Consider the following 21,911-nt stretch of genomic DNA (forward strand, 5'->3'; position numbering starts at 1 on the left):
AAAAAACTTTCATTTGTCCGTTATAATAATAATATGATAATATTTTTAATTAAAAAATAAAATTAATATAATTAAAATATTAATTTATTAAGTTATTAAATGGGTGTATTTACTATTTGGAGTGTGAAAGTATCATCACTGAATTTTCTTGACTTGGAAAAGAGACATGCCATTAAAGTAAGAAATTTTCACTTATATAAGGTTGTTATGATTTGTAGAGATAATATGATTTTTATTTTTTTTTTAGGTCAGAATTTAATTTTTGGAGAGCTGAGTTCTGACATTTGATCAGCTGCCAAAACTAAATTATGACCTCTATTTTGTTTTTTTTTTTTCTTTAAAAAATAGTGGAATTGAGAAAGAAGTAGGGGGGGAATTAAATTATTAATGGTTTTAAATAAAATAATTTGAGAAAAAAATGGAATAAAAGTGTAGAAATTTATTTTTTTTAAAGTGAACTTGAAAAAGGTAATTATATTTAATAAGTGTGTAGGATATAATTATTTAAACAAGCAAAAAATTATAAATAAATAATTTTAAATAGATTTATTTTAAAGAAATTTAAATTAGAAATATTCATAAATAAGAAAAAAAATAGAAAAAAAATGAAGAATTATAATTAAGAAAGTAATAAAGTATGTGATATAATTGAATTTATTGAGTTGTAAAATGTATTTTGATTTTAAAAAATAAGTGTGTGTAATATATTAATATAGAGAATAAATATTTAAAGAAATAATTATTTAAAAATACATATATTTTAAGAAAATATAAATTAAAAATATGTAAATAAGAAAAAATTATGAAGAAGAAGATGAAAGATTGAATTGTAAAAGAAATATTACTTATTTCAAATGAAATAATTTGAGGGGAAAAATTGAAATAAAAGTGTAGAAATTTAAAAAAAAAAGTTGAGAAAAGTAATTATATTTAGACATATAAATACGTGATAATCCTAAGAAATACTCATTAAACTCTATATACTCACAAATCTTATACTCACAAATCTTAAAGATTCTTAGCCAGAGAGTTTTTTGTCTGTGAATTTTTCTTCTTTCTTTGTGATAGGTCAATATCACAGAACTAGCTCAATTTGCAAAGAAATCAACTTTTTTTTCCACCTCGGACCCTCATACCTATTTTCGGAAAACAAAAATATTTTAGTAAGAAAAAATAATTTAGATATTTAGATATAAGGTAACAAATAAATTAATTAAGAAGTAATTAATTGGATGTAAAAGTTAAAGAAATTTATTTTCAGAAAACCCAATATTTAGAAGTAATTATGTAGTCTTTTTTTTAAGAAATAATTGTTAATAAATTATTTAATTTATAAAATGTTATGATATATAATTTTTAAAAATTTGTAAATGTAGAATATTGGAGAAGGAAATCATGATGATTTGGTGTTCAATTAATTTAAAATTGAAAGTGCTAAAATGGATTGCCATTGTCAATAATTTTGTTTACTTAAAACATTATTATAAATATATTACCTCTAAAATAATTTAAATTGTGACAATCAATCGATTTTGTGAGTAATGGTTCTAAATTAAGGTCATGAATTCAACTCAAGGAATGAATCATTGCTAAAGAGATATGCTTGGAATTTACTCTCTTATAACTTTAAGGTTGTCCTTGTGAATTTAAGAAGTGAGATCTATTAAATAAAGAGTTGAATAAAGGTCATTTTAAGTAATCAATGTAACTTCATCCAATCACATAAAATGTATGTGAGAAAATATTCTCCTACTATTCCTAGCTGTCACAAGTGGCATCAATAGCATTTGTTTTTCAAGAACAAGAATTAATCATTTTGTGGCAAAAAATTATTCATGTCTTAACTAACCTTCAATTTTGGGTTGAACAAGAACATTAAATAGAATCATGTTCGATTCACATCACTTCTCCTTTGCACCCCTTTACATTCCTTGTACACTACTGAAATTACTTTAGCAGAAAAAGGTGAAGAATGAAAAAAAATGAACTTCTTTTTAGTGATGTGAAGTCCTCCAAATAAACATGTACAGGTTGTGCTTTATTAGAGCATGCCCCACCCATTCTTGCACAGTTTTTGTTTTTAAGCTAAGCTTCGCACGACAATAATTGTTCTCATAATAACTATATTTCTGTATTATGGTAGTCAATGAGTTGGTCCCTTTTTTGGTTGTTAATAATCAGATGATTAGTGTATGAAAATCAGCTTCTATTATGTTACCTTTTAGACTTAAGAATGATATTAGACCTTTAAACCACAGAAATTTGTAGCTTTTTGTTGTCTATTATTTAGCCAACTAGAACCATTGTGAACATTTCTAAATAAACACATTCCCAAAAGTGCGTGGAAGTTCTGAATTTAATTAAGAACTGGTTTCACATTACAGGCTTTTCGATAGATAGGACTAAAGTAAAGTTTAGAGTGCTTTTATGAGCAGATAAGAATATAATGGGAGATTGGTGGTCTCTGAAGATGCAAAATAAATACGTGTTGGTGATCTCATGCTGTCATATTTCATTTTTTGTATTTAAAAGATGCGAAGGAAGTGCTAGTAAGTCATCTTTCATTGTTGGGTGTGATCACTTTAATTCGTTTTGTTTTGTAGCTCCGTTTCGGACCACAATGAAAATGACAATCCTTATTCTCCTGTGTTTTCATGCTGAGAAAAACGGTGGGTCTGCACACCGAAATGATGCGATGCTCTTATCACATGAAGAATGAAGAGGCTACTACGTATATGAGCAAGGTTGGTGTCTTTGTTGGTTTTGAGTTAAAGACAAAGACGGTAAATGGGTAGGGCCCATGAAGGTGCTTCTAATTCATGGACTATTAGGGGGGTCACCACGTGACTCAAACCCTCCTTAAACAGCTTTATTGCAAACCTTTTCATTTATTTATTCCTTCTTCCACTTTCTTTGCTGCATGCTTGCTTGCTTACTTTCTCTTGCATTCATCCCTCTCTATTGCTCTCTCACTCCCTTAATATTCAACCAATGAAGCAACACATTGCTTTGCTTTTCTTTCTTCTCCTTCTTTCCTCCTTCCAAGCTTCTGCCCGTCTCCTTCAACCACCCAAAGCTCCAAGACAAGGTAAACTACATCACATGCTGTATTACATTATATTCTATTTCATGTCTTTGTCTTTGTTCACCTGAGGTTGTAACAACTTTATATAGGTGAGAGGGAAGTGGAGGTCAATGATAACGCTATTTCTCAGTCATCCCTTCAGCTAAATGATGATATGGAAGAAGTAAGAACACATGTGATGTTTAACCTATCTCCTCCAATTTCTCATACAGAGTTTAAAACCAAAATGAACTTGTTTACCTGATTCATTGCCTTCATGGCCTGTAAAATATTTTCTGTTTATATTTCTATCCTCACTTTGAATTATAACAATGTATTGGTTTCTTGTAATTTGTTTTCTGTTTTCAAAAGTTATTACGAAAACAAGGGAAAAGAGTTCTGTCTTTTGTTTTCACTTTCTGTTCACTATTTTTTTGTAGACTTTTTTAAACAAATGAAAACATGAAGTATTTCTCCAAACCAAACGCCAATAGTTTAATTGCTCTCTTGGATGTTATTTCATTTCATACAGTTAATGGGTTCAGAGGAGTGCTATGTGAAGGATGAAGCCTGCAGTAGCAGAAGGATGATGGTGGACGCCCACTTGGATTACATCTACACACAATACCACAAACCTTGAATTAATTGAACTTGAACTTTTGTTCAAAGGCAGAGTATTAAGTATGAGTCCCTAAGATAAAACCAATAAAACCATGTTCTGTTTTTCCGGGATCTAAGTTGTGCCTGTCCCTGAAAATGAAAAAGGAAATAATTAATTATATTAGCTAAGGATAGACGGTGAATCATCAAATAAGGTTTTCGGGATACAACTTTTCCATGATGAATATGTCTATTCACAAATCATAAACGTCTAATATTATTTATATAATTATTCCTACATAACTATGAGTAGACAAGACCATCTTGTTCACTTTGCCCAAACTAAACTCTAAGCTAAAATGCTTTTTAGTCTTTGAATCACAGTTTTGTAATTTTAATTTCTCAGGAGTTTCAGTTCCAAATCTACCTATTCAGTTTCGCAAATGTAGTAATTATGCAATTTTAGTCTCTTGCACTAATAGCACATTGTGAAATGTTAGCATCCCAGTAGAGTTGACATCTTAAATTTTCATCAATTACATGCCATCACATAAAAAATCTATAAAAGCAAGAAAAAAATACAAGTAACTGACAAATAAACTAATATTGTAAAATTTGTACAAAATGGTAAAATTAAAATTGCACAAGTAATCGGATACCGAAATACAATTAATACAAAGTATTTTCCATATTAGCCCTCTGGTGACCATGAGTTCATCGAATTTCAGTGACAAGTCCATTTACTCGTGTTGTTTGTATAAAAGAAGGATTTGTAATTCTATAGCCCTTGATGTAACAACAACTTGTCACGAAAAATGGAACACTAAACCTTTTCTTCTTTTCAAGGAAGGTATGTATGTAATTAGGATACCTTATCCCTCCAAAAACCCAAATTATAATTGTTAGACCTTACGAAGTTGAGTGCCCATGAACAATAACCAGTTGATGTTGCATCTGCCACAAGCACCACTAGTCCAATGTTAAGGGGAACACGTTGAAATATGCAGCCAATAGGTTAAAAAAATAACATAAAATACCATTGAGGTATATCAGTTAATGAGTGTATTTCATGACACAATACATAATTGAATAGTTTCATTAACTCCTTAATTAACAAGATTAGCACATGGATGACTAATGAATCCTCTCCAATAAACATTTTGATTTGTTTTTTAAATGTTTTCACACGAACACATCACCTCACATGCGACTCAGTCATAGTTAGAACATGTGCTGAAAGTAAAGCATAAAAAAAAACTGAATATCAACTCTTGTGCAACAAGGAATAGGGAGAAATTTGACAGTAGCAAAAATAAATGACAACAAAAGCAAAACGCAAAAAAAATGCGTTGCAGAAATTTCTTGCACAAAAACATACAAATGCTGTGCGAATACCATTCATTAAGTACATAATTCGCTAACTAAATGCTGGGGGGTGAAAAGGCGTATTTACCTAGCAGAATCAACGTTAAACAATAAAGGCTCAGCATCCAAATAGGAAATGTACATCTTTCTTCTTTATTGAACACCAAAAATGAAAAACTCAGTCAGTACTCTGCAAGAAAAATACAAATCAACATTCACTATTGTTCATAGAACTGAAATTTATAACATTAGGAAAGCAATGTCCCGGTAGAAAGTAACACTGCAATTCCGAAACCCCTAGCAAAGGACCGGGTGTAAGGAAAACACACAAGGGAATCAGAATAGTTGGAATTCATATGTGATACAGAGAATGCCATCCAACATTTGGATAACTACTATGACCATAGTGCTTTGCCCCATATTACAACCAGATGTTGTTTAAAAGGAAAAAAATCCACTTCAATAAGCAAAATGAAGTACTGCAACCACATCAATGAGCAAAAGTTGAGGTGCAAAAGCTAACGCACTTTATACACTTTGACACCAAGGAATTTCCTCTTCCTTCCTGGGTGCAAAAGAAACTAAAGAAAACAAAAAAAAAAAAAGGTGCACAAAATTTGTTTGACACCTCTAGAAACCAATTAGAGAAACAATTTAGCATTAAGAGCCATCAGATTTGATTAATTCAAAGTAAACCTTTTGTTCCCTCACCTTCTAAGCTCTTGCTACAAACTTGATTTAATCCTGCTCCTGCAAAATGTAACAGATGACATTATCAGAAATAAAAGTCCTTCAATTTGAAGTAAGCAAATAATGGGGAAAAGGTCAGAATAATTAAAAGGAAATAACAAAACAGATTTTTTTTAACTTGAGAAACACAGAACCTAGGACAATCATTTGAAATGGTCTGGTAACAGGGCAAGTTAATTTTCAATGCTCAACTTCCACTGATATATCAGAGCATAGCAACCATAAATTTAACGAGACCCTCTTTCAAATAGGAAAGGTATGTTACATTGAACTTAAACCAGAAAACCTCGTTTCTGTCCACATACATCAAGTAATAAGTCTTACCATCTCAGGGACACTAGAAATCAAGTTATCTGATAAGCAATTTGCATGAATGATAGGACCCCTTCCTGTACTCGTATCTCCAAATCCCATCTCACTGTTGCTATCAGAGTTAGCAAAGTAAACAGCTCCTTTGAACATCCACCCCCCACTTTCCTCACAGTAAAAATCTTCAAATAGCTCACCGCACAACACACACAAGCACTGGTTTTCATCTGCTGCTACAACAGTAGCATCTTCTTGACTTCTGTCTGCTTCATTGCCATATGTATCTACAGAATCAGCCTCATTCTCTGATACACATTCAGCCTTGCCAAAAATCCAGTCACTTGACTTAAGATACCATCTCGATGCCTTAGTTAAACCATTATCTTCTCTATCCCTTGTGGCATGCCACTCCAAGTGTCTATTTAACTGTTTCTGGAATCTAAGTCTAAAGCCACAAATGCTGCAATGATGTGGAAGATCATCAAATAAACCACTAATTACAGATGAATGGAATTCTCGTAACACATCAAGCTTAAACTCAAAGCCAATGAGATTTACAACTCCTGGGCTGGTTGATTCAGACAAGGATATGGGTGTTCTTGCAGTGTCATCAACATCATCTTTGATAGAAGGGACCGGAACAGCTGCAGAACCAGAAGCTGAGGCCACAGGCAAAGAGTTACCGGTGGTAATGCTATCGCTTTCTTCTTCCAACCGAGTCAGCAACTCAGAGGGCACCTTAGTTGTTGATTCTTTTTCTGCAGATATCAAGCCTTTTGCAACTAAAGAGCTTAAAAGATTAGCAATTGGATTCAAGGTATTATTGGCATCACTTGTCTGAGCTGAGGCACTGCTGACATTAGAGGATGCAGGTGGTAGAGTAGATAACCTAGGCGGTTGTCCAACCTTTCTTTGAGGTATTTTTGAGAGAGCAGGTGAATTATCACTGGAAGGACCTAATGATGATGGTAATGCAATTGTGGACACTGAAGAAATTAATGTGGCAGGGGAAGGACCACCTGTTCGTGAAGGTCGAACACCTAATCGAGTTGGAAGATTCCCTGTACTCGTGCTACTTTTAGTTTCTCTGGCTAAAGAAACTTTTGACACAGGTGGCTTCTCAGTCTTAATAGTAACCTCATTGTGAGAAGTGCCAAATTGCTGCTGATGCCTTGCCTGGAAAGTCATTGAAGAGAATGGACCCTGCAAATTTTTCAGTTGTGATCTTTGTAAGTTACCATCCTGAATATTAAGAGGAAGGGCAGTTGAAGAATCTTTAATATAGTGGCTCTGTAGACCTCCCAGAAATTCAGATGCCTTATCAGTCTGGGGAAGGTCTTGCTCTGCCAGATTTTGCAGAGGATGAGAATAGTGCACACTTACTGGCGGTGATGGAGACCTCCGTCGCAAAGGTGACTGTCCAGAAGGGTTTTCATCTCCCAAAGAATGAAATGGTCCTGCAACTCCTGGCAATCCTATGGATGCATTTGACAGGAAAGGCCGATTCCCCATCCTGGCAGTAGAGGCACTTGTACTAGACGGTGTGGACACAAATCTGCTCAACTGACCAGCCTTCCGATCCAACTCATCAATAGAGTGCTGCTCCTGCAATTTCCATGATATTGATGAATGATGCTGAGATGCAGGAAATCGTTTCTTTTCATTGGCTTGAGATTCAATGGCTATTTCTCTATTGGCATTTACCACAAAAGGATTTCTGACTTGGTTCCGATCTTCAACTTCCTGCACACAAAAAAAAATATATATTATATTTATACAACAATTAATGTGCATAGCTACATAATGTTAAGAATGCAAAATGACCAGGAAAAAACCAGGGTTATTGTATTAACTGGTTAGTGAGTAATTTAAGGATCTGTGTTTCTAGGGATTTGGAGTTTAACTGACGGTAATTAGAAAATTAGGGTCAGGTTGTTTGGGTCCCAGAGTCCTGGGATGTGTGATTCCAATTCTAGGTACAACTTCGTTTCTTTTACTTCTTTTTATTGGGATTTTAAGAGTCCTTTAAGCTTGGTTTGTGTATCAATTAGAGTGTCCTGGCCACCTACAGTTGGCATATTATTTCATCCCAAAACAGAATTTTATGAAGAATTTTTCAACCAAATATTGGTTTTCAATACCATCCCTATGAATCTAACAGAAATCAGCTTGTGAGATGAGTGTGACAGTTGTCTCCCAATATATACTTTTTTCAGGCTTTATCTCTGGTCAGAGTAAGAATTGGGTTTTTCCTAGTACAACCCCTCATGCCCAGCACTACTGGACTTGGTGCATAGATAATATGGTAGGTAACCCCTATTTTTTAATGAATCTATGATAATTTTAGAAAATAGATTTGAGCCTAATCAACAAGCTTGTGAGATGCGGATTGTTGTTCATTTATACTCTCTTCAGGCTTTATCTCTAACCATTTCCCAACATATTTTGCATCAATTTGATAGCCAAACCACCAACTACCACCAAGCTTACCAAATTATCATCATCAGCAGTCCAAGCATCTTTGCTCAAGCTGCTAACAATAGATGTACCATGACCAGTCAAGCCAGAGTTCATCTCATCCCATGTGTACTCCTCTTCCTCAGAATTTTTCCAGCTATTTGAGATCACACTGCTCTGTGTGCTTGTTATTTTTTGTGCTGGTTGATGATGTGTATCCAAAATCATGGACTTTGGTGCTTCAGTATTCAAAAAACTATACTTGAGACTCAAACCATTTCTTTGTCCAGGCATGGTCCCCGCAACAACACCAGATTTGTTGTACCAACCTTTGTCATGTCCTGACTCAGTCACCCTACCACCAGGTCGGCTGATACCCAAGCCCAAATTCCTTGAAATATTGGAACCAAATTCATTGCTTCCATAGGATGCACCAGTGCTCTTTTCCGGAACAGAATCATTGAATGCATCTCTTCGAGCACGATCATTCTGCAATGTAGATTATCACATTAAATTATGACAACTGACAGTGAATGGAATAAGGGGAAAGAAACTTTACTTCACGTGAACTGACATTAACAGTAACATTAGGATCCACCCATGGTCGTAAAACACCTAAGGTTCTACCAGGCATCTCTAGGTCATTATTTGAGTTTGAAATGGCTCCAGTCATATCATCAACAACTCCTTTAGTCTTCAAGACAGAAAAAGTAGATGCCAAAAGAATTAAGCACTAGAAATGTGAAATAAGAAAGGATGTGGCAACTTAAAGTAACACGACAAAATCTCTTTTGGTATAACAGTTAAATTATCAGCTCTGCAAGGCCATCATTGTATGGATAATATCTACAGAACAGTGACAGTTAGCTCTCTAACAAACTCATCCCAACTGGGGGGAAGAGTTCAATGTTTCCAAGTTTATGCATCTAAGCTAGAGTTGGTTGACTAGATGTATAAAGTGCAGTTGTCTACGATATCCCACAGGACATATTGTCCGTCAAAAAAGTGTTAGTGATAAGTGTTAAGGTGTGTCAATTAATCCATATGATATATCCAAATCCATTTTCATCAGGGAATGAATTCATATCCAATTCATCACAACATAAATTCTGAATTTGTATCTTGATCTATCCCAAACAAATCAATGTTTTAAAACTTTAAAAGATAAATTTGAGGTGCAATCATTTCACCCACCCTGCTGGACTGCTGTAGACGTTGCCTTTCTAAATACTTGGGATTAACATGGATACTATGAGGTGGGCGTTGTGACTGTGAATCACTCCTGAGTGTAGCAGAAGCAGATGAGCCATTGACTGCAGAAGTGAAGCCTAATTCTTTCTCAATAATCTGAAGGGTCTGAGGAGGAAAGACTCCTTTCCAAGTTCCGAAAAGATGTCTCATACTTTGATGGACAGAAGGATCAACCTGTCTGTATGCTTTGCAGAATACCTAAAATGTAAAGGAGAATTAGAAACTATCACCTTAAAAATAGACATCTAAATCCAGAAAGACATGCAGCACTTGAGTACTTGCATAACATAACTACTTAACATATTCGCCATATACAAGTAAAAGATGAAGATTACAAGAGAGGAAAAATGAAATCAACAACAGGCTAAAAGAAGAATAAATGTCTAACCTCAGGTAGCCTGGCAGCAAAGTATTTTATATAATCCCGCCCAATATTCTTAACAATACTGTCTAAGAGATAAAGTGATGGCAGCTTTTGATCACTAGGAACCTGGAAATTCATTAACACAACTTATGAAAAAAGACCTTTTTTAGTATTACAAAAAGAATAATGACCAAAAAACAAGAAAAAAGACAGCCTGCACGTGTAAAGTAACAGAAACTAATATATACTGGTCGCACTTGAAAAATAGCAGTAAATAAAATTAAAATCCACAAATAGTATATCAACAGCAATTGGGTCTAAAGTTACATAAAAGTTTCGCTAAAATGTCACGACTGTTCAAAATTGTTAGTTATTTCATTCCTTAGTTCTAGTTGCCTGTAACAGTCAAGGTCTTGTAGTAAGGAGACAAATAACAAAAGTAAACAAAAACAGGATAAATATTTTATTGGCCATTTTGATCATATGTTGCCCTTCATGGAACAAGTGCAACATATAACAAAAGTCTTAACAATGTACAAGATGTATTACAGTAGTCTTCGGAAACTCAAGAAATATGAAACGTCTTATCCACAATCTCCATTCCTATAAATTACATGTAACTTCCTCAATCAAAGCAAATCTACAAGTAGAAAAATGAAATGATAAAAATTACAATGTCTTTGTACAACTTGGCTATAAAACTTGAAACGATGCATTGGATCATGATCTACGGAGTGACAAAATACTGTGAAAGTACAATGTATATTACAAATATTAGAATTGGAGAGAGGGAGATGGACAGAGAGAACATTTATGAGATTGGAAACAGTGAAATGGTAATTTTTTTCCTCATATGATGTGTACACTTAAATTACTTTATAGATTCATCTTCCCCTGTGCATACTTAGTCAAGAAAATACCAGGACAACTGTGGTGTACCACTCTCTAATGATGCTGCTTGTCTGTTGCAAATGATTACAAAACTGCCATAATCTTGCAGATTGAAGAATGATAGCCTTTTTAACTTTATTTTTATTTTGATTGCAGAGCTCTCTCTATATACGCCAAACATTGAGTGGACCAATAAAATGAAATTGGAAAATTATAATAAAGCCCATATCTCCAAACATTTTTTTTCTCCTCCCGTGGCAACTGCAACTCTTTCCCAATCATCAACAACTTCTACAACAGTTACAACAGCTAAAAAACCACATTCCATAGCAAACATTACAATACTGCCGCTTTCTCGGAAAGACGCTGTACCACACTACATAACATAAGAAATGACGCCATTTATCACAATATCAGGAACACCAACATAATATCAAATCCCGTTTTCCTTTTCTATTCCAAGTATGTTACAACAATTTTCTATCAGGATCACCAACATAATATAAAATTCCTTTTTTTTCTATCCGTTCAATTCAATCAGCAATTGGCTACATATCCCTAACAAAACAACAATTGAACAGAGAAACAGCTGCACAGTACTATAAACTAAGTTCACCTCTAGAATGTTAGCACAAACAGTTGCTGCAATGGCCTTCTCCGCAGCTTGGTTCTCCCCTGCAATGATAGTCAAGTTGGTAATTATCGGTTTCGAGTTGAAAGTAAGTTCTGCAAGAGCTGCCTTATACTGAGTAACAAGCTCCTGAAATGGCAGTGGCTGGGGCTGATAACCGCCACCTCCAGCACCACCCCGGCGACCAAAATCATTGCTTTCAAGGTCTCTTTCGTTTGTTCTAAACCTTGCAGACGGTAACGTTGCAACCCCAGAAATCACTTGTAGCTGAGGAAACTGTCTCGCACCCGAATTCGGAGCCCGATCCAGCTCTTCAATCAATCGGGCCTTCTTGGGTCCTGGCTCTCGCGATCTATCGAACGGTCTACGCGAGTTCTCCATGCCCGCCAAATCAAACGCCTCAAAACTAAAAATAAAAATAAACCTAATCCTAACCCTAATTTACATACAATTGCGCGACAAAGATGTAGAAACTAGATTACAAGATGAAAATAGTATCTCTGTTATTGAATTCTTTACATCAAATCAGAAAAAATCAATATAAGCGAAGAAAAATTACAAAATTGAAACAAAAAATAAACAACTATAAATTACAATGATAACAGAACAAAACCCTAATTTCAGTTAGTACAACCGAATAAGAAGAAGAAGAAGAAAAAGAAAAAGAAGAGCGATAGAACAGAGAGGGTTGAAAATTTGTTTGTGTGTGTAAAGAGGAAAAGAAGGGTTGGATGAAATAAGAGTGTAAGAGGAAAGATGGTTTCTCAGTCAAAAGCTCCTTCCTTGTATTTTCTCATGTTTTTCAAGGAGGAGGCTATTATAAATGGAAGGATTTCCTTATTAATTTCTGCTTTTGTCCATAGCTTCACTCCAAATTCTGTGTTTTTTTTATTTTTTGTTTTTTCACGTTTGAGATGGGGACACTTATGAATGGTTTACGTGAGTGACACCGTCTTCCACATATGGTGAAAATGGTGGGTTTTGAGTTTTAACAAGATAGAAATGGATAATAATGGAAATTGAAAATTTTAACAAGGTAAATAATTATGTGTCATTTTTAGAAATATAAGTAAAGTACGATAAGACAAAAAGAATGAAATACGGGACATCAAATATCAAGCTTTTGATCTAAGTGAAATTACATTACGTTCGTAAAGTAGTACGAATGAAAGTATATATATAGTTTGGAATCATTAAATCTCATATATCAAGAAAAAAAAAATTGGCTAATTTTCATTTCAATTTTAATTTACTATCTACTTTCTTTCTTTCTTTGTATTTCATCATTTATTTTCTATTTTATTATAGCTTGTTTTTACTATTTTAATAGCAATTCCTTAATTATGTTTTAAAGCATTATCCGGTAGTTTACACAATAAATTTCTCAAGCCAACCCAAAAATTTTAATTAATTTGAATTTAAAATTTCTTAAACTATAGTATTTATGATCCAACCCCAAAATTTTAATTAATTTGAATTTAAATTTTCTTAAACTAGTGTATGTAGGATTCACCCAAAAAAAATAATTAATTTGGATTTAAATTTTATTAAATTAGAGTATTTATATTTCTGGTTAGATAGGTTTGTCTATATTTTAATTTTGTCCAAAATTTTGATAAAGGTAGTTTAAGTTTATTTGTTAATAGAATATATTAATTGTAATATTACATATGGTTAAACTGTAAAACTTTAACAATATACCGCTATCACTTAAATGTTTATTTTACATAATATAAATTTTATGGAAAAAAAATATAATATAATGCTATAGAAATTTTTTATTTATTGTCAAAAAAAATTGAATTATTAAAATATAAATGTTTGGAAAACTATATATTATAAAAGAACAGTGCATTAATATGGTAGAATGACTCCGAAAATAATCTAAATTCATTCTAAAATATATAAAGTCTAATTGTCTCAAGGTTTTAGTGAAACAAATATTTCTTGATTTTCTTGTGTCAAGCCTTGAGGAATAGGTTGATCACATTTGTTGATTTCTTTTATCTTTAAATATTAGTTTACTGATCTTTTAATTAGTCTTTTTACATAGGTTTATCTTAAAAATTGTAAATTTATTACTCCTTTCGTATTATTTTATTGATTTGTTTGATGTTTTTTTTTTAGTTTTTATATACTCTATTTTATTTATTGTTGACTTTTTTTTTAAGGTTTTCAACGAAAATTGTGATTATTAACATAGTGTTGACGTCAATGTTTGGCCCACCTGATTAAAGTAAAAAATCATCCAAAGTATTACACTTGTCATGGTGGCGAGTCTTAACTTAGTCCACTCGAATGAAATAAAAAATCATATCAACTATTGCACTTGACATAGTCTTGAGTCTTAACTTGGTTCACGTGATTGAAGTAAAAAAACCATCACAAGAATTGTACTTGGCATGGTGTCGAGTCTTAAATCGGTCCACTCGACTGAAATAAAAAAATTATCCTAAGTATTGCACTTGACATGGTGTCATGTCTTGACTCGGTCCACTCGATTGAAGTAAAAGAATCATCCCAAATATTGCACTTGGCATGGTGTCGAGTTTTAACACGGTCCACTCGACTAAAGTAAAAAAAAATCATAAGTATTGCACTTGACATGGTGTCAAGTCTTAACTTGGTAAAGTAAAATTTCATCACAAGTATGACACTTAGCATGATGCTGAGCCCAAAGCTCAATCGATTACTACTAACAAAATTTCAATTACTTAGTTTATAAGGTCTCGACCTGAGGCTCGGGGCTTGTGGTGCGGGTTGTTTCCGATTAGTTAGCCTTTAAGATTTGTTCTGAGGTTGGGGTTTAAGGTGTCATAGGTTGAACCCGACAAGTTTTTAGGCTCTTGCGAATAGGATTAAAGTCAATATGAATGCAATCTTAAATAATAATAAACATTCAATATAACAATCCCGTTATTTTCTTCTCATATTATCATAATAACTGAAAAACGGAAATTAGCCTTGAACAAAAAAATTAACATTTAATATAAAAAAACAATGAAAATAAAATCGAATACAAAATAATGGATAGAACAGGTAATGCATAAAAGGAACACATATGATAGAAAAAAATCAGAAAAAAAAAACTTACTAAAACAAGTATGTTTCAAACTATCAAAATTAATAAGGTAACATGTATCATGATTTTCCTTTTAAAATGTACAATTTTGTTAACAAAGTTTGAATTCACTATGTGATTCAAAAGATTTGGTAAGTTTGAAGTTAAATCTTATACATCACTCCTATATATAGTTACATTTAATTCAAACTTTTCTAAGTTTGCCATTTTAGATATATGTATTGTTGCAAAGGTCGTGGAAAGTAAGTTATAAGCAAATTTCAATGGTAAAGAAATGTTTTGAATTCTTACCTTCTTTTATTCAAAAGTGAGTGGATTTATTATCCAAAATCTAAAACCCTTTATTAAAATTCTAAGAGCTATTTCCATTTTTTAGTGGCCATGCTTGGATTTTGGTGCACATATAAAGACCATATTATTTTTTTATTGGAAGATGGTGTTGTGAATTTGGATATGGATACTTGATGCCTTAATTGCATTATTATATATGTTAGGGAAATATATTGAAAATCCTCAGGAGGGATAAGTTAATATATAAATTTTTATTTTATTAGTATGATAAATTTTGTGAAAAAAGTTATAATACTCTGTTAATAATCAAAGAACCTAAGCTATGATCCCTTGCAAGAAAATAAAAAAAAAATAAGATAAAGGATAGAAAAAAAATATCATGAATCTTATATTATTTTGGTTGTGTTTAAATTTCTCTATGAATTTATATATAATTTTAATCACTATAATTTTATGGGATTGTTCTACTATTTTAGATATTATAAACATATTTTGTATGTAAAAAATACAATCCATCAAATCTATAACCCTCTTGAAAACCAAGAATATCACTGGATCACGTAGAAACATATTACATAAAACATTAAACCCTATTAATAGAAAAAAATCAACTAAAAATCAAATGTGAGTGAAAATATATCCTTTGATGTGATAGATAATAAAAAAAATAAGAGCAAGAATTTATACAAATATATCAATATCTTCAATTTCAGAATTTTTTTTACAAATTTATGTTCTTAAAGAGTTATTGAGAACTAGAATAAATTAGTTGTAGTTTTGTAAGACTTGAAACTCTAGAAATATACATAAAAGGTTTTTATATAAACTAATCTAATTAATTATATTCAGTGATGATTAATGTGTTTTCAAAGACTTTTTATGATATTTTAATAAAATATTGAAGTTTTCTTAAAAGCACAGAATAAATATGAGATGCATAGAAAGTGGGCCGATAAATGCAAAACTTATAATAAACTTATTTAAATCGTCTGACTTCTTTTAAAAACCATGACAAAAACACAGAAGTTTTAAAAACTAGTATGGTCCTATAAATGATCCTACAAATGCAAATTACAAGTTAAGACACAATAAGGAATTGTATTGTACGAAAAATAGTCTTTGACAAAATCTTTAAAATAAAAATACATATTTTGAAAAAAATTAAAAAGAACATCCTCAATAGATATTAGTAAATTATTTTGTTATAAGAATATAAAAAAACAGTATGACACGAGAATTGGTTATGAAGAAAACAAACCAACATGCTCATGCACATTATTATCAAGCATCATCTAATCTAATGATATTCTTAGCAATAAAATTGTTAAAACTCAATCTAAACTTGATTTGATAGTCTAAAACACTAGATGAATTTGTAATATAAAGTTTAATAAACCCTAAACCCTAAAGTTTAATAAATAATAAATATGACTAAATATTAAAATGTTTTTTCTTTATTAAATTTTATTATATATATTTCATATAATCATTCACATATCTCTTAATATAACAATAAGTAACTATGTATAAAATAAACTGTGAATGTTATCATTAAATTTTTGTTAAGAAATAATCTAATAGCTATCGCCTATACTAAATAATAACCAAAATATATATATATATATATATATTATACCTTACTCGCATATATCAATATTCACCTTCAAAGTACTTACGCAAAATTTGCAGTAGTGCTTTTTAACATTGTGAAGGCTTGTTTTATTTATCTATTAAATTTGATTTAATATGTTTAAAAAAACATTTTTCCATACTTTAATCTTTTTATAACTTCTTTAATAACGATGAATCAACAATAAATAAAAAAATACAAAAATTATAATAAGTTTTATAAAAATTAAAGTTGAGGTCTTTTAACAGCATCATAAAAAAATATTAAATTACTTTTCCTATCTTTATATTCATGTAATTCATTCAAATTGATTTCTATATTATAAAAAGTATAGTTAAATTTCTCAATTTTTAAACAAGCATAATTTCGGCAAATTTTAAAAACCAAATTAAATAGGTTATAAAATTACACGGACAAAAACTGAATAAATTATATAATTCATTTTTTATTAACATATTTGTATGAGCTTCGTATGTAATGGAGATAATATTTTTTTGAATTCTGAATGAATCCCAATAGAACAAAGAAAAAAGAAGAAGAGAGAGTAGAAATTAAAATATAAAAGAGTAGAGAAAGAAAGAAAATAGGGTAAGGGTTTAGTTGAAGAGAAATAAAATAAGAAGGCAAAAACCCTGCGTCCTCTTCAAAACCCTAAAACGTGAAAGTGTTGTGCAAAAAACTGCATAGTCTCTATTCCTGGCGATGTTGGAAATTAAAACCGCCAAGACCCGCAGGGGCAAGCGGGAGCTCGAGAAGCGCGCCCCCAAACTCGTGAGTATTCATCCCTTTTTCCTCTCTCTCTGTTTCTTTTCCCTGAAAATCGTTTACATTTTTTGGGGAAATTTTTTGCAGGTGGAATCGGGGAAGAAAACGCTGATTTTGCATGGAACGAAGACCAGCGCCGTGCTGAACGCCGTGCTGGCACAGATTTTTCACCTGAAGAAGGACAACGCCGTCAAGTTCAGCCGGAAGAACGAGAACGTAAAGCCCTTCGAGGCCGGTGGCGAGACTTCTCTTGAGTTTTTTTCTCTCAAAACCGATTGCAGCATATTTCTGGTAATTACCCCCCGTTCCGTTAGGGTTTCGAGTATGTAAATGACTTGGATTTTAGTTATGTAGAGGATAGCCGTGATTGGTGAGATGATTGTTGTGTGTCCGAGTTTTTGTGTTATGGTAATTCAAGGCCTTTTTCTTCAGAAACATTTGTCAGTAAAATATGTTTTTATTTGATGATGGTAATGGACAGTCTGGATATGTTGCCTAACACGGTTTTATGTAGTATTTGGGAGGGTTGGGTTTTCGAATTTTCAAATAGAGTGATTGGGATTTTTTTTTGCTTAAAGACCACGTGTATCCTCCACCAGAGGCAATTCTACTCGAGCAGGATAAGAACACTGTGTGCCATAAACTCTCCTGCTTATTTGACATATGTATATCCATGATGCGTTTAATTAGTCTAGAGCTGAAATCTTTCATTTTTAACATATTTTGTATGGATAAGGCAATTTAGATCTCTAATTTTTCACATTCTTTGTTCTGTACTGGGTGTTTTTTTTTTAATTTCTGACATAATTTTGCATCTGTGAAAATACTGTTTAACAAAAGACTAAGTAAATATTACCAGTTTATAGAATTCAGAGAAGTGTAAATTGCGGAAAAGAGCGTGCTCAAGATAAAGATATTGCATCAGTTTTGGGATTAGAGTGTTCTCATGAGATCGTGTAAAGATGCAGTTTTTCTAACTGTCTGTCTAGTTGATCGTCAACTAAGTGTATTGGAAAGCATTGGAATGCACTGTAGTTTCTGCATAAACTTGATTTGATGTAAAAAAAATACCGAGAATGCATGTATCCAACATTCACACACACTAAAATTCTTTCATTTTTATGTGGTTTGAATTGATTTTTTTCTCATCTTGCTTGGAAAATATCCTATCGAAGTTCCCATCATTTTAAAGATTCTTTCAATTTGATTTCCAAACAAGTTGATTATATGTGTATGTGAATTTAAATTTACTTGAAAATTGAATTGTTCTCTTCAAATTCTCCACACAAACACTCCATTAAGGTTTTCCGGTTTGCTGTTTGTATTTTTTGCAGTATGGATCTCACTCAAAGAAGCGGCCTGATAACCTTGTTTTAGGGAGAACTTATGATCATCACATCTATGATTTAGTGGAGGTTGGTGTTGAAAATTTTAAACCCATGGAGTCCTTTAGTTATGATAAGAAGTTGGCTCCTAAGGAGGGGTCAAAGCCTTTTATTGTTTTTATTGGAGAAGGGTTTGAGGCTGTGGAAGAGCTAAAACATTTGAAGGAAGTTTTGCTTGAACTTCTTCGTGGTGAGGTGCGTTGCCATTGTTTTGTGTGGTCTTGCAGCATCACTTTTTCCTTTTGCTTATATTGGCCTAAATGATGTGATGGATTGTGCAGGTTGTGGAGAATCTAAATCTTGCCGGAGTAGACCGGGCATATGTATGTGCGGCCCTTTCTCCAAATCGGGTGCTTTTTACACACTGTGCATTGCGGCTGAAAAAGTCTGGCACTGTTGTGCCTAGGATGGAATTGGTAGAAGTTGGCCCTTCCATGGATTTTGTTATTCGTCGGCATCGCCCTCCTAATGAAGGTTTGAGGAAGGAAGCAATGAAAACATCAAGGGAGAAGCCAAAGAAAAAGGTTGGCTTCGTGTCCAAATCTCTTTGCTTTATCTGTCACTGTAAGATGAAACTACATGTCTAAATTGTGTACTTGCTCTGTCACTCTCACAGGAGAAGAATGTTAAAAGGGACGAACTAAAGGGAAAAATTGGAAGTATTTATATTCCAGATCAGAAGGTATATTTTCATTGTATCAACTGTTTTAAATTAGCTCCTTCAGCGATTTTTTTTTTAACGTGGCCTTTGCACGTTACTTTTCTTGTTCTGTCTTCTGAAAAATATCTAACCAACTGCAACAATGTGATTGCGCTTAGGTTGGAGAAACCGCTTTACCTTACAATGCAAAAGGAGTCAAGAGGGAGCGCCGAGAAGCCAAGCGGAAAAATGACAATGATGAAAATGCTCCAAAACGGAAGAAGGAAGATGCTTAATACTTATAAATTGCACCAGTTGTCCTTCCCTGGATCTGATTATAAAGTGATATATTATGTTAGTCTGCAAGCTTTTTAGGTGTCATGAATATTCATGATTTCCCCTTTACGGGGGTTTTGTCATCATTTTATTCACTGTATTTTTACCTTCATATTTTTGCCAAATTGAAATGCTGTTCTTTATCATCTAGTTTTATGAAATCATGGGTCGGAGCTTCTACTGTTTTATGAAATCAGTCTTTCATTTATATTCAGGTAGTGTTGTATTGTAGCATTTTATTGTTTGCAGCGATTCTTTGCAAGTGATATGTTATTTTTTTAAGTGGTCGTGAGCCAGTTTTGCAACCCAGAGTTACTGGATCTTATTTACATTCTCCCGTAGTTCTTCTACCCCGTGGAAAGTTTCCCACTTCAAATATAATTTTGTGAAACTTGTTTTGGGGTAAATTGAAAACTCAAGAAAATAGCTAAGGTTGGGAAGAAAGGGTATATAGTGATCAGTTAATCTTTGAGATCAGTATTTATTCTTAAATCTCCATTCAGGATTGTTGTATGTTTGGAAGAGAGTTTCAACAAGGAAGTGTGGAAGTGTAAAGTTAAAAACAGTATTTTAGAACTGATACTGACGGAGGCTATAACTGATAAAGTTTTGTGGTGTCCATTTCTGGTAGTAGTGTTTAGATTCTATATTCTGAAACATCATACTCTAAAGTCAAGGAATTTCCAGTCCAACTGATTAGAGCATCCAAATGCATGGTTTCAACTGTCGTCAAAACTGAAAACAGATGGTGGAAACAAGAAATCATGTCCCCTTTCTTATCAGATTTTTTATGAACTGAATCACTTACCTGTTTTTTTTGGGAAACAAGAAATCATGTAGCTGCTTAAATTCTTATTCGGCACGTTTCCAACAGAACAAATATATTCTAATGGAGACAATTCTATAATTTGAGTAATTGTCGCAGTGGATAAAAGTACGTTGCAGTAGATAAAATTGATTGAGGAAAACTACAATTTTTTTGGTCGAGTAACATTAGTTTAAGGTTTGAAACTATGAATCTGTCTGTCTATTTGGTGTCAAACTAAATTTGTTGTATTTTTTAAAAAAATTCCCACTGGACTTGTTTAGTAATCCGTGTCTCAAACAATATATCCTTCCGATGATATTATCTTTTCGTTCATATAACATTGGCAGAAATAAATCCAACCAGAAGCTATTTTTTTTTCTCAAATATTGTTACATTTTTTCTTCAAAAGTGTTTATATTATTATTATTTAATCAAAACAAGATTTTTTTCAAATTCACTTTTAAAATATCATTCGCATTCCTTTTTTTTATATGTATCATTCTCATTGAAGCATCAAATTTCCCCACATTGAATTATTAACTTGAATCATCATTTCAAAATAATAAATATTTTTAAGGATTAGGTTAAATTGTAAGTTAAAAAAAGATGGGGTGAGAGAGGCTCGAACTCTCGACCTCAGGATCACTCAGAAGCTATGAGACCTACGCGCTAGCCAACTGCGCCACCACCCCATGTTCTTGTTATGCTTTTTCTGTAAGTTGTTTAAAATAATCACAATTTTAGTCAAATTTATAATGTAATTAATTCTCTATATATACAAATTAGAATAAGTATCTTCAATAATAAGATCGTTTTTAAAACATTAAGAGTTGCATGTCTCCTATATTTAATTTTTTTTAATTTTTTATCTCCTATGATGCATCCTTTTTCATCTTTATTTTAAAATTTAATTTTAATATTTGTTAGAAGAAATTATCAAATTGATAAAAATAAGTACGTGGCATTCTATCATAATATACATAATTTATTGTAAATCTATAACATAATTTAATGGTAAAAGTATTTATAAAAAATATAACTGTAAGTTTTAGTTATATAAAATAAATTTTATTATGCAAATTGCACTGGATTAAATACAGGGTACAATATAATTTATATGTTAAATTTTTTAATTATATAAAATTAATTATTTAACAAGTGGGATAAAAATAACATACAAATTTAATAATAATAAAAAAACTTAGCAAATTCAAATAACCTTAGGCAGAGTATTATTAATAGAGTAAATAAAAAGTTAAATAAATTTTTTTTGAGAAGAAGCATATAATCAA

General features: G+C 32.2%; 3 protein-coding genes and 1 non-coding gene across 30 annotated transcripts; 2 read left to right on the forward strand and 2 right to left on the reverse strand.

The window, feature by feature from the left end:
- The first annotated feature begins 2,901 nt into the window (after window positions 1–2,901).
- LOC137830290 (putative phytosulfokines 6) lies at window positions 2,902–4,143 on the forward strand. The gene is made up of 3 exons (XM_068637549.1): window positions 2,902–3,088; window positions 3,175–3,248; window positions 3,597–4,143. Exons 1-3 carry the CDS (start codon window positions 2,992–2,994, stop codon window positions 3,702–3,704), a joined length of 279 nt encoding a protein of 92 aa, XP_068493650.1. The 5' UTR covers window positions 2,902–2,991; the 3' UTR covers window positions 3,705–4,143.
- Window positions 3,535–12,585, reverse strand: LOC137830287 (polyadenylation and cleavage factor homolog 4-like). Of its 27 annotated transcripts, none has more exons than XR_011084195.1 (11): window positions 11,668–12,541; window positions 10,185–10,286; window positions 9,740–9,994; window positions 9,120–9,239; window positions 8,579–9,034; window positions 7,793–7,831; window positions 7,472–7,693; window positions 6,104–7,291; window positions 5,741–5,779; window positions 5,118–5,180; window positions 3,535–3,814 (listed from the first exon to the last, which is right to left on the reverse strand). XR_011084195.1 is itself a non-coding variant. In XM_068637546.1 (9 exons), the coding sequence occupies exons 1-9, from the start codon at window positions 12,061–12,063 to the stop codon at window positions 5,768–5,770; spliced, it is 2,790 nt and encodes a 929-aa protein (XP_068493647.1). In that variant the 5' UTR covers window positions 12,064–12,541; the 3' UTR covers window positions 5,221–5,767. The 27 variants fall into 27 exon arrangements, 10 of the variants coding, with proteins under 10 accessions (XP_068493647.1, XP_068493646.1, XP_068493645.1 ...); XR_011084194.1 differs by having other exon boundaries at window positions 5,118–5,219; XR_011084193.1 differs by having other exon boundaries at window positions 5,118–5,177; window positions 7,472–7,831; window positions 11,668–12,543.
- A 4,680-nt stretch (window positions 12,586–17,265) lies between these two features.
- LOC137830291 (ribosome production factor 2 homolog) lies at window positions 17,266–20,004 on the forward strand. Its single transcript, XM_068637550.1, has 6 exons — window positions 17,266–17,456; window positions 17,538–17,741; window positions 18,785–19,030; window positions 19,117–19,359; window positions 19,452–19,517; window positions 19,655–20,004. The coding sequence occupies exons 1-6, from the start codon at window positions 17,388–17,390 to the stop codon at window positions 19,769–19,771; spliced, it is 945 nt and encodes a 314-aa protein (XP_068493651.1). The 5' UTR covers window positions 17,266–17,387; the 3' UTR covers window positions 19,772–20,004.
- A 1,222-nt stretch (window positions 20,005–21,226) lies between these two features.
- Window positions 21,227–21,311, reverse strand: TRNAM-CAU (transfer RNA methionine (anticodon CAU)). Its single transcript is given in 2 exon segments — window positions 21,227–21,262; window positions 21,274–21,311. It is a non-coding gene; the product is annotated as a tRNA-Met (tRNA).
- Window positions 21,312–21,911: the final 600 nt, after the last annotated feature.

The sequence above is a fragment of the Phaseolus vulgaris genome, chromosome 7 (genome assembly GCF_000499845.2).
Source record: "Phaseolus vulgaris cultivar G19833 chromosome 7, P. vulgaris v2.0, whole genome shotgun sequence".
Classification (NCBI taxonomy): domain Eukaryota; kingdom Viridiplantae; phylum Streptophyta; class Magnoliopsida; order Fabales; family Fabaceae; genus Phaseolus; species Phaseolus vulgaris.